Source organism: Myotis nattereri (assembly GCF_964212035.1).
Source record: "Myotis nattereri genome assembly, chromosome: 12".
Taxonomy (NCBI): Eukaryota; Metazoa; Chordata; class Mammalia; order Chiroptera; family Vespertilionidae; genus Myotis; species Myotis nattereri.
In genome coordinates this window covers 77,304,477-77,316,756 of record NC_138087.1, presented here as the reverse complement: position 1 = coordinate 77,316,756, position 12,280 = coordinate 77,304,477, and the positions used below count along the sequence as shown (strand labels likewise).

The 12,280-nt window shown below is 57.0% G+C and overlaps 1 protein-coding gene across 1 annotated transcript in view; it reads left to right on the top strand.

Annotated features, from left to right (window-relative positions):
- The first annotated feature begins 4,831 nt into the window (after nt 1-4,831).
- EEIG1 (estrogen-induced osteoclastogenesis regulator 1) overlaps nt 4,832-12,280 on the top strand; it is a 34,238-nt gene continuing 26,789 nt past the window's right edge. Inside the window, exon 1 of the mRNA XM_081102940.1 lies at nt 4,832-4,992. Within this exon, the coding sequence (XP_080959066.1) occupies nt 4,847-4,992 (146 nt within the window). The 5' untranslated portion in view covers nt 4,832-4,846. The remainder of the gene's footprint in view (nt 4,993-12,280) is intronic.

Below are 12,280 nucleotides of genomic sequence, written 5' to 3'. Positions count from 1 at the left end.
GTGTGACTGGCTCACATATTACCGGGAAGCCCAGCACAAATCAATAGCTCCTTGGTCAGCTGCTGGGGTGGCCCGGCTGCCATTCCAGTTCTGCAAATAGCTGGAGCCCCGTCACCGGTGAATCAGCACCGACCGCCCTTGGCAAGCAGGGCTGGGAAGGCAGTGTGGCGTGGCGTGGCGCTCCGTGCTGGGTGTCAGGTGACTGAGAAAGCGGGCCAGCTGGGTAGCTGTCTTCAGGACGATTTGGGCGTGACATTCTCCACCCCTACCTCAGTTTCCCCTTTCTCTGCTTCTTTCCCGTTCCCTTCCTTTCTTTCCTTTTTTCTCCTTCTCTCCTCCTGCCCTCCCTCCTCTCTTCCAAGGAGTGCCAAATATGCACCAGATATTGTGACAAAAAACAGAAGGCCAGGCACCCTCATTTTCTCTGCACACAGGTCGTTGGCAGCTTGGGGGCACAGAGGAGGGAGTGACCATTGTGCCTGATGTGGAGGGAACGGGGTGGAAGGGGGTGCTTGAGCTGAAGTTTGACACTTAGTAGGTGTCACCAGGCGGGCAGGGGAACAAGGACAGGACCTGTGGGCAGGGCTGCAGGAGCCCAAGGGAAGCAGCAGGGAGGGGCTGAGCTGCTGCTCACCGGGGGGCCTGAATGCTAGACTAAGACACTTGGATTTTATCCAGAGGGTGACGGAGAAGCATCGGCTTTTGTTTATCATATTATATCCATCTATCTAACATATGTTATTACATTATAAATGCAATTCATCATACTATAAAAATCAAACAATACCCAAGAATTTTTATTAAAATAGAGTAAAAATTGCCCTCTAGTCCTGGCAGGTGTGGTTCAGTGGATAGATCATCAGCCTGTACACTGAAAGGTCAAGGGGTTTGGATTCCCAGTTAAGCACATGTCCCTGGGTTGCAGGTTCAATCCCCGGTCAGAGGAGAAGGCAATTGATAGATATTACTCTCTCACATCAATATCTCTCTCTACCTTCCCCTTCTCTCAAATCAATAAGCATGTCCTCAGGTAAGGATTAAAACACACAAAAACAACCCTGGGAATATTCAAAAGTCTAACTTAGTAACTGTTATCATTGCACAGCATCTGCTGAGTTCCTCCTCTGAAATGTGTGCCCTTTCTCTTCCCGTCGCCCTGGCTCCACTCTGGTCTGAGCCACGCGTCTCCCGCTGGGATGCTTGTGATACCCTCTTTACCCGGCCGCCTGCTTCTGTTCGTGCTCCTGACAACCCATTCTCCATACAGCATCCAGAGGGAACTTCTAAAAAGGTATTTTGGATCTTGTCACTAGCTTGCTTACATCCTCCAATGGTGTCCCCTTGGGCTCAGAATAAATTCTAAACTCCTAGGCCCACAGGCCCATGTGAGCAGGCTCCTGCCAGACCTCATGCCTCTTTCCTCCCTCTACTCCCCTTCAGTCACACTGAATCCCCCAAAACATGCCAGCTTCTGCCTCAGCCCCCGGAGCTTCCTGTGCTTGGGTCCCCTTTATTAGTTAAGTCTGGGTTGAGATAACATCTCATAGAGACCTTCCTTGACCATCCCAACCCAATCACCCTCTCTAACACTTCCTTACAACCCTCCAGCCTAAGCCGCTTACAGTCTCTTGAAGCCCTTCATGTTTCCTGGAAAGGTTGGTATTCAGTGCAGTGGAGCTAGGACTCTAGCCCAAGCTTGTTTCACCCCGGATGAAGCATCCTATTCTGATATCACACTCTCTCTCTCTACCCCAGGCATCATTTGGGAAATGAAGGAAGGGAAACTTCCTGGGTTCCCAGCCCTGAGGTTGCAAAGAGATGAATACCCACCAGAGCTAATCCTGGCAGCCAGGCCCCCACCCTGCTTCCTGTTAGAGTGGCCCGGGGTTACTCATGGTCACAGCTGAGGAGCCAGCCAGGTCTTGGGACATCGTTGGCTGGCTCCCTCTTCCGAAATCCCCTCCTGGGGTCAGGTAGCCACAGGCTCTTGCCCCGTGGAGCAGGCCCGGCCAGGATTAATGAGAACACACCCCATGTAAAGTCTCCAGACCTCAACTTCCTTGGCTGTAAATGGGGGCACATAAATGGGAGCTGCTAATATCATTATTCTTCTATCTGGTGTTCTCTAAATTATGGGATAAACGAGAGAAATACAGGGTGGGGCAAAAGTAGGCTTACAGTTGGGAGTATGCAAATCAGTTTATTCTTATTATTTATTAATTATTGTACTATTGTCCATACAAACAACTGTAAACCTACTTTGCCCCATCCTGTACAGGTTGACACCCATTTTTCTGGTTGGGAAGCAGGAAGAAACCAGAAATCTGAGTTCTCAAGTTACATGTATGGACCTAACTCATCTCCAAATCTAATCCATCTGTCTCTCAAATTCCCCTCAGACCCACCCTCTCGTTTCCCCCCAGCGCTGAGGTTCCACCATCATCATCTCTTGCCTGGATCACAACAGGCCCTTCACCTGTTTCCCACCTTCTCCCCTCCATTCTACCTGCAGTCAGAGGAAGCTCTTTACAACAAAAAAATGTGTCTGGGTCACTCTCCTACTCAAAATGTGCGAATGACTCCTTTCCTTACTGTGGTCTACAAGACTCAGGATCCAGCCACTACAGACTTCCCAGCCCCATCTCTTTTAAAATATATTTTTATTGATTTCAGAGATGATGGGAAAGAGAGAGAGAGAGAGAGAGAGAGAGAGAGAAACATCAATGATGAGAGAGAATCATGGATCGCTTCCTCCTGCACGCCTCCTACTGGGGATCCAGCCCACAACCCGGTCCTGTGCCCTGACCTGGAATCCAACCGGGACTTCCTGGTTCCTAGGTCCACACTCAACCACGGAGCCATCCCCATTACTTGCCTAATTGCCGCCCCCCCCCGGCCCCCCCACCTGCCAAAGTGCAGCCAGATGGAGGTACTCACAGCTTTCTGGGGGCACTGTTCTCTCTGGCCACTGGGCCCCTGGAGGCTCCCTCCGCCTGGACCCAGCCTAAGCCAGCGCATGCATCCTGTGGGTGGCTTGGATTATTTTGTGTCGGAAGCCTTCTGAGTTCCCATTCCCACCACCCTGCCTCCACTGAGCACCCCCAGTTCCCTGTAAGCCCTCTATTACAATCCTCATCCGCCAGATTTGTCGCTGTCTGCTTCACCTGTTCTTGCGCTTGGAGAGGTTGGAGAGCGCAGGCTCACCAGACTCACTGCATTTGTGGACCGAATGAATGAACTACGTATGTCCAAGGCCTGGGAGGTTCAAGGCTCCGGAAGCGGTCTCTGCACCTAGGGCCGTTAATCTAGTTAGTTTCTTATCTAGTCAATGACAAAAGGCTTCAGGTAGCAGTTTGGGATGGAAGAAGCTGGGTCTGTCACAGGTTGGTGGCGAACAGCTCCAAATCAACCCCTCTGCGAAGCATTTGCAGACACTTGTCTCCCCAGAGCTGAGAACTAGAGATAAAGACGCTGTAAGACCTGCTTGGTCTAGTCCCCCCACCTCTCTGGTGTGTTTTCTTGGGGGGTGGGGGGGAAGGATGGGACTTGCTACCTTCTGGGTCTAATTAAATGGTCAGCGAGCTCAGGTCGCGGGGGACACCAGAGGGCCATTCTAGCCATGGTGTTCACATTGTTTCTTCTCTTCATTGTTTCTTTTTTTCTTCGCTCTTGCCCTCCTCCTTGCTCCGCCAGCCCCGGCTTCCCGCCCTGCGACCTCCCACTGCCTTCCCCCGGCCCCTCTCTCTCTCACTCCGCTCCGCCCCGACCCAGGAGGCGAGCCCAGCCTCGCGGCGCACCAATCCAAGAGCCCCGTTCCGTCTCTGCCTCTCCAAGTCCCGCCCCACGACGCCAACCACCAATCACACCCCGCGCCCGCTCCGCCGGACCACCCAATCGCGGACGAGCTAGGCCGCCGGCGCCCCGCCCCTCCCGCGCGGCCGCGGCTCCGCGGGCGGCGGTGCTGGGCCTCGGCATTCTCGCAGCGGCGCCGCGCAGCATTGGCTTTGGGTCGCGGCGTCGGGAGCGCGGGCGCCGGCGCTGCGGCTCGCAGGGTGCTGTGTAGAGGCGGCAGGCGAGGCGGCGCCGCCGGCCGGCCGGAAGGGCGCCTCAGCTCCGCCGGGGCCCGCGGTGCGGGACCCAGGACCGAGAGGAGGCGGCACCCTCCCTGCCTGGGGCCGGGCTCAGTGACGGCCCGGAGGGGTCGTGGCCGGACGCTTCCAGCCCGGAGTGTCCCCAGCGCGCCTCCCGGAGAGGCCGCCCAGCGCTCCCGGCCGCCTCCTGCGGGTGTCCGCAGCCTTCTCCGACTCACCTGCGCCGGCCGCCGCGCACCCGAGTGCGGGGGCGTGTGCAGCGAGGGCGCCTCCCCCGGCCGCCAGCGAGGCGGGGGCGGGTCCGCCCGCCGCCCTCGGCCTCACCGGTCCGCCTGCTGCCCTCAGTCTCACCGGTCCGCCCGCCACGCTCCGCCGCGCGACGTGAGCTATTCGGGGACCGCGGGTCGGGATGCTGCCGGCCAGCGCGGCCACTCGCGCGCCGCGCGCCACCCCCGTCCGTGCTTCTGGGGCCAGGTCCCGCTCTCCCCGCGCCGGTGCAGCCCCGGGCCCCTCCGAGCCCCTGCGAGCCCCAGCTCCCCGACGGTGAAGCCAGCCGACCCGCCAACTGGACCGGTCGCTCCGACCGGGGCCCTCGGACTCCGCTCCCTGCCTGCTCGGCCGCCTCCGCCACCATCTGGGCGGGATCCGGCTCTGGTGTTTTGAGGAGGGGGTGTGGTGTCGGGAAAGGAATCCTGGGGATTTCTGGCTCTCCCCCTTTTTTGGCCTTCGGGGCTTCAGACTCAGGGAACTCGCTCATGGCTTTCTTGATGAAGAAGAAGAAGTTCAAGTTCCAAACCACGTTCACCCTGGAGGAGTTGACGGCGGTCCCCTTCGTGAACGGGGTCCTCTTCTGCAAGGTCCGACTGCTGGATGGCGGGGATTTTGTCAGCTTATCGTCCAGGTAAGGCGCTGGGGCAGTCTCGCCTGCAGGGGGGTGGGGGGTGGGGTGGGGTGGGGGTGGGGGGGTGATAAGCGACATCTAGCCACTTGGCAAGTGTGGATGCGCCCCTTGGGGCCCAGAGAGTCCTGAAGGTTATGTGTGTCTGGGACAAGTTTGCACAAGGCAGGTAGGGCTGCACGATCTGGGAGGTCTGGGCCCGAGGGATCTGACAGGGTGCCCGCACCCCTGTGCAGGGGGTCTGTTTTTCAGCCCTCTCTTGGGGCCCCACCTGCAGCCTGCTGGAGCTCCATTCTGCAGACCTGCACAGAGCCCAGTGGGTTTGTGCCATGAGAGGCCGAGTGGGGAGGATTGTTCCAGGCCACCTTGCACCCAGATGGCCACTCAGGCTGTTTGTGATTCAGAGCCCGGGGCAGCCACAGTTTCCCAGGCACTCCCGGCTCTGGGAAGGCCAGACCCCAGGTACACCCCGTCTGCCTGGAGGGAGGTGGCTGGATGGTGGCTTGCCCAGCCCCCTCTGAGTGGCAGTCCCCGTCTAGCTGGAGCTGGGCTGCTTTGCATTGCAAATGCCCTTGTCAAGGAGGCTGCAGCCCTCTCTGAAAGAGGCTTGATCAACTTTGGTTTTGAGGTCCCCGTCCTGCAGGTCCAGCTGCCCAGCTCACTGATGAGGGCAGCTGAGTTCCCCAGCTGCACCCACTGACTGGGCCACGTAGTCCTGGCCCGCCAGGGAGAGCGCCCCGGAGTTTGACCGAGGGGGGTTTGCGTCCTCGCTGTGTCACTTTCTGGGCCCAATACAGGTGGCTGTGCGTGTTGTGGAGATGTTTCAGGAGATAGGAGGCGGCGCAGGGCCTGGCCCAGGGCCTAGGACACGCTGGCTCCCTTCCGTGGTCTGTCCCTCTGCTCCTTGGGCCTCCTTGTGTTCTGAGAACCCCACGGTGTTCTGAGGTGGGGTGCTTGTTAACAGAGGGAGAAACTGAGGCCCAGAAAGAGGAAGTAAGTGGCTTGCCAGGGACTTGTCAGTAGGCAGTTGTCAGCTGAACTTGGCTTGTTTGGAGACCTGTTGGATGTATCTGGTGGTTGAATGTTCTGTTGGGAGGAGAGCCATGCAGCCTAACCCAGATTTAGGAATCTGCGGTGTGGACAGGGTGGGGTGCCTTTTTGGTGCATTTGGGATAACCACTCAGGCCTGAAGGTTATCCAGTCTACTGGGAGCTGCTTATCTGAGGAATTCAGATAAGAGCTGCCCTTTGTTGAGGGGTGGGTAGTGGGAATGGGGTGGTGGATATACGGTTGCTTAGGAAGCCTGTGATCCCGGGGCCACCCACAGCCCAAGGCCTCAGGGAAGGGGCTGTGCTCAGAGCTGGGGCCTGGGGTTGACCACTCACTGGCTGGGTGTCTTTGGGCGTTACCTAACCTCTGTCATTCCAGCAACCAGCAGTTATTGGTGCTGTGCTCTCCATTTTACTAGCACCTTTCGCTTAGCTCTTTGACCACGCCATGGGACAGGGTGGAGGTTGGGCTGGGGGTGGGACTGTAGGATTATTATCCCCATTTTATTGATTGATTGATTTGAGAGAGAGAAACATTGATGTGAGAGAGAAACATCAATTGGTTGCTACTCAAACGCTCCCCGACCAGGGATCCAACCTGAAACCTGGGGCGGGTATGTGCCCTGACCAGGAATCGAACCCACCACCATTTGGGGTACAGACGATGCTCCAACCAAGTGAGCCACCCAGCCGGGGCTATTATCTCCATTTTATAGAGATGGAAACTAATGCTCAGAGAGGGAGTGATTTGCTTGAGTTAATACAGCAGAGCCCAGATTCAAACTCAGGATGTGTTTTTAACCATTATCTGTTCTGCCTGTGAGCCTTAGTTTCAATTCTGTGAAATGGGAGAGGTCACACTCACCCCTAGAGTTGTGAGGGGGAATGAATAATGTGTATGCCATGTTTGGCTCAGCAAATTGTTGCATCAGTTGTTTCTATGGCAGGGGGCCCATCCTTAGCCCCTCCCAGGTCTAGGGGGACCAGCTAGAGTCAGCAGGAGGCCTCCATGTGAGCTGGGGGTCTGGGATCCTCCTGAGGAATTGTTATTCAGTCCCAGGCTGAGGTCTCTCCTGGCCTCCTAGGCTCTGGGGCCACTGTCACCCTACCTGTCTGCCTTTCCATTGCTTTAAAACCTGCCCCCTCATCCGGGAAAATCTGGAAAGTTCCAGGTCTCAGCTCACAGCTGCTGGGCTTCACCTCTGCCTTCCCTTCTTCCCTCCTGGCAACGGGCCATGGATTCCCTGAACCAGGCCCAGCCCTAACAGCCTTTCCCAGCCCTCATTGTGGATGAAACCTGAGTGGGGCTGAGGAGGGAGAGGCTGACACTGAACCCCCCAAAGCTGGACTCTGGGTGCCTGTTTGCTGCCGTGCAGGTGTGGCTGGAGGGGGCAGACATCAGTGTTGGGATCTGAGGCTGCTTTAGAGCTTTGGATTTTGCTCAGGAGATAGGGGTTTCTGGTGTTTGGGCTTTTTTTTTTTAACCCCCCCACTCCAGTCCCACCCACGCTGGTCTGCAAGCTGAGAGCCCCACCTCACCGCCTACCCCTCCAACGAACAGGCTCCAATGTTTCGGAGTTGGGGTAGGGTTAGGGGTGATGAGTCGTGCTTAGATCCTGGACCCAGATCCAGCAGCATACTCGCCTCAACGCCAGGGACCCCTTACATAGCCCAGAGACTGGTGGCAGCCGCAAGGTGGTGTCTGAGAGAAGCAGGCTCGAGGCCCCACCCATGCAGCACCCGCCTTCCTAGTTGGAGTGTTTTCCTCTGTGCTGGGTGCCATAGCAACAGCCGGGTACACAGCTCGAGCCTGACCCATTTTGAGCAGGTAGAACAGGTGGTTTGTCGCACTGTTCCCAGCGTCATCTTTCTGACGCCTCCTTACAAACCATAGCCCTCACAGCTACCATGTTCTGAGTGCCTGTGCTGTGCGCCAGGTGCTGTGCTGAGAGTTATAGGGCAGCTGCCAAGGTCCAGTTGCAGAGTTTGCAAATGGTAGGTCCGCTAATCCTCTTGGCCATCCAGAGAGGCACCCAGGCCAGAGAGGTGAAGCCACATGCTGTAGGTCACTCGGCTGGTAATTAAATTGGGAAAATAACCCTTTTATCATTAGGGTTTAAACTGCCTTTGATTGTTCATTTACTGCATGCCAGGCACCTGCTGGGCACATCCAGTGCATGATCTCCAAACCACCCCATGAGCTGATGAGGAAACGGGGGTCAGGAGGCCTAAAGTGATTGGCCCATGTCACTCAGCCAGGGAGCAGCAGGATTGTGATTTAAATTTGGGCTGATCCAGCGAGAAAGTCCTGCCTGGCCTTGGTGGCAGAGGACTGGACGGAGCTCTGGCCCCATGTGATGTCCCCAGACCTTTGAAGAAGATTCTTTTCAGTGGGTTGGGGGTTATAGGAAAATCCAGATAGGGATAATTTTGAGGCACTGAGCTCGATCCTGTGAGATCTGAGGATAAGGGGCCCTGGGGACATAGATGGGGGTGGGACTGAAGTCACTGCCATGGATTTGGGGCCAGGCACAGACTGGCACCGTGGTATAGTGAGCATGTGCCAAGGACCCTGCCCGGAGGGAGGCCTTCTAAGCAGGTGCATCCAGATGGCATCTGGGAGGCTTTTCCAGGGGTTTCCAGCGGGTGGGGAATATGCACAGGTCCCAGCCAAGTCTGGTGAGTCTAGAAGCAGTGGGCTGGGCTGTGGTCTCCCCAGGGTGGGCTGGGAGCCAGTTTCCAGCCTCAAGCTCATCTGTCCTTCAGGCAGGCAGAATCCCAACCATCTTGAGAGGTCTCTGTGTCCAGCTGGCACTGGTCCTGTGGCCTGCCCCATGCACGTGGCTGGTGGTGTCAGGGAAGAGAGTGAGAGGGAGGTGTTGATTTACCTTACAACAGGTCCTCTCTGGAGGAGACAGGCAGAGTGTCTCCTCAGCCAACAGATGAGGGAACTGAGGCCTGGGGCAGAGAAGTGGCTTGTTTGGGTTCCTTCATAGCAGGAGCTAAGCGTATTCTGGTTTGGCCTGATCTCTGTCCCCGGTGCCTCAGTACCCCTTTTTGCATGAAGGGGACAGGGAGGACCAGAACGAGAGGAGGGGCCCCTCCCGGGGCTCTTTCTGCTCTGGACTTGGATGCCAGGCTGTCCAAGAAGCAGACTGTGTGACTTGGGGAGATACCTCCCCCTTCCCTTCTTTTAGGGCAGCTTTGAATCTTCAAGTGTCTCTTCAGTGGGGTTTTTATTTGGGCAACCTGTTGAAAGAGGGCACTGCCTTCCCTCCATGGGCCAGGCTTTGAACCAGCTGGAATGGGAGGCCTCAGAGGGATGCTTGAGATTTTGGGGGCATGAAGAAGGCCTTGGACAGGTCAATTCTGCAGCTGGAAGCCTGGTGCCCAGGTCTGGCCAAGCCAGGTCTTTGCACATAAACCACAGGCTTGGCCAGGCCTCCGATTCCCCGAGGCTTCCTCTCCCTCCCTTCTTGGAAAAGGCTGCTGAATGCCACTGGAATCTGCTCGCCTGAGATGCCTGCTCTCATACATCTTGGTGGGGAGGGACACGGTTTGTGAGGGGGCGGGGATGTGGAGATGCTGTGGGATCTCAAGGAGGGCAGGGCATTTATTTTCTGTCACAGAGCAGGAGAACTGGAGACTGAGTATGGAGAGGGAGGAAGAGGCCACGTTTCTTGAGCACCCCCTTGGTGTCCTGGCCTTTCAGAGATAAATGGGACCAGACAGCCCTGCTTCCATGAAACTCCCCATGGAGGGGGAGCAGGTAGATCTGGGACAGGTCCTCCCCAGAATTCCATTAGATTCTGGTGGACCAATTGGGGAAGGCATTTCTGTGCGGTCATCTGTCCATTTGTTTGACAGGTGCTGATTGGGCACCCACCCCAGGCTGGACACAGTCCTTGACTTCATGGAGCTCATGATTTTATGATGGGGCACATCATTGCACCGGGGAGGAGGGCGTCCGTGAGTAACTGGCTCTTTAGAGAACCCGGAAGGCCAAGGAGAATTGGATTGGAGAGGTTGGGAAGAGCCATTAGGGTCAAGGCCCTTGGCTACAGGCACTCGGTCAGTGGTCTGGGCAAAGGGCTGGCATGGTAGGGGTGCAAAGAGGGCAGGAAGGGGATGGAGTGAATGAAGATACGGGGTGGGGGAGGGCTAGACCGTTCCTGACCTTGGGGATCTCGCCAAGGGGCAAGGAAGCAGTGTGGCCTGGTTTGCCAGTTAGACTGATGGCTCTTGGCTGCTGGTGGAGACGATGAAGGGGGAAGGCCTGACATACCCCGTAAGGGACCGCTGAGTGGGCTGGGCAGTGGCAGACAGAGTGGGCAGGTGGGTGTCCTCATCTTGAAGTGCTTGGCACCACATCTAGCACTTGGTAGGTGCCGGAAGATGGACGTTCAGAGGGTGCACAGTAGCCAAACGTAGCCGGGCTTTTTTTTGCCTCATACAGTGCTCTAATAGTTTTTGCAACGTAAAAATCCAGACTTTAGGTGTCTTTTAAATTGGAGATTCTGGCAGTTTTTGACCCAAGGGGCTTTGCAGCTGCCTCCTCTGAGGGCTGCCTGCTTTAGGCTTCTCCTGACCCCACTTCCTACCCTTAGATCCTGACCATGGTTTTGCCTCTCATTTTACTCGGGCGAGCCTGGTCGCTGAGGTCCCTGTGGAAGGCCTTCCACGTGCAGTCGGGGAGGCATGAGGAGGTGGACCCCTGTGGAGAGAAGTCCTGCTCGCAGGCCACAGAGGCCACCCTTGCCAGCGAGGCGGTGGCATCAGGCCAGCTACTGGTTTCCCTTGGGGCCAGACCGTGCTGCTGTTGCCCATGGTGAAGCCTGAAGCTACCCAGCCTGTGCCTGGCCTTGGGATCTGCTCCTCAGACCTGGCCTTTGCAGCCACTGACTACACCATGGCAGGTGCCAACGTGGCAGCCCCTGTAATCTGCCCTGCAGCCTGGCACTGGCAGAGGCCTGACCAAAGGTGATCTGACTCTGTGGGGTCAAGGCTATTCCCTGAGGCCTGTCCAGGAAGTTCCTCAGGCCAGGGGTTCTTAGTTGCCTTTGAACTCTGCTTGTTCAGTACCTGGAAGTCCTGACTTACATTCAGGAAGTTCTGCCTGGGCCTTGTGATAGCTATTAGCGTGTCTGTTCTTGGCCTTAGGAGTCTGGGGACTCAGTGTGTGGTGTCTGGTGACTGTTGTGTGGTGAAGCCTGTGGTCACTCGCCTGTTGCTGGGCCAGGCAGTCTAACACCCATGGTAACCAGCATAGATTTATCCTTATCTCACCCAGGCAGCCACAGAAAGGCTTGAGCTGGGGAGAGACATCAGGTTTGCGTAGAAAGACCCCGAACAAAGGTGGGGGGGTGGGGGGAGGGTATCTCTCTTCATTAAGGACCTTGCCTGGCAAGTGCTTTGGGTTGTGGGGATACCAGACCTGTCCCCCAGGCCCCGATGTGCTCTGTAACCTGAGGTCTGTGACTCCTATCTCTCCACGAGGTCACACTATGCTTTTGGTGGCCTTGGCGAGTGAGGCCTGAAGCTGCCCAGCCTGTGCCTGACCTGGGTCTCTGCTCTGAGCGTTGGCATCCTGTGCTTGGAACACGTCTCAAGTGCAGGTTGGAACCGCCTCTCCCAGATATCAACAGGTAGTAGCCAGCCACAGGCTCTCTAGTCAAATCATTCTAGCACTAGGAGCAAGGAGCTCCAATGGAGGACTTCCTGCGTATTCAGACAGGCGAAGTGTTCCCATCCTCATCCTGCCCTGCTGCCTGTGTGACCTTGGGCGAGAGACTTAGTCCCTAAGCCTCAGTAGCCCTCCTCCCCCGCAGGGCTGCTGGTGCCTGCCTCCCAGTGTTCTTGGAGGCCACAGTGAGATAATGCCTGTCAGATATCCCGCTGGGCTCCTGGCGCATGGTAGAAGCACGGTACTGCAGTTCGTCCTCTCGTCCCTGGGCTGAGTCATGGCAGTGGGCTGGATGGTGCACCTCAACTGCCCCTCCTTGTGGGCCAGGACTGACTGGGTGTTGTGGGGAGAGGGTACTTCCCCAAATGGGGCTCTCTCTCTGCCCTCTGGAGGGGTCGGGCAGGTGAGGAGCACACCTCGTGTCCAAGGAGCAGGGGCCTCAGCTGGAGTTCAGAGTCCCAGTGGGGTCTGTTGGCACCCCTGCTCTGCGCTGCCCTGGGGTGCATGGCTCTGAGCCTGTGAGAGCTGGAGTGTTCCCGCTGGGTGGGGCTGGGCTGGG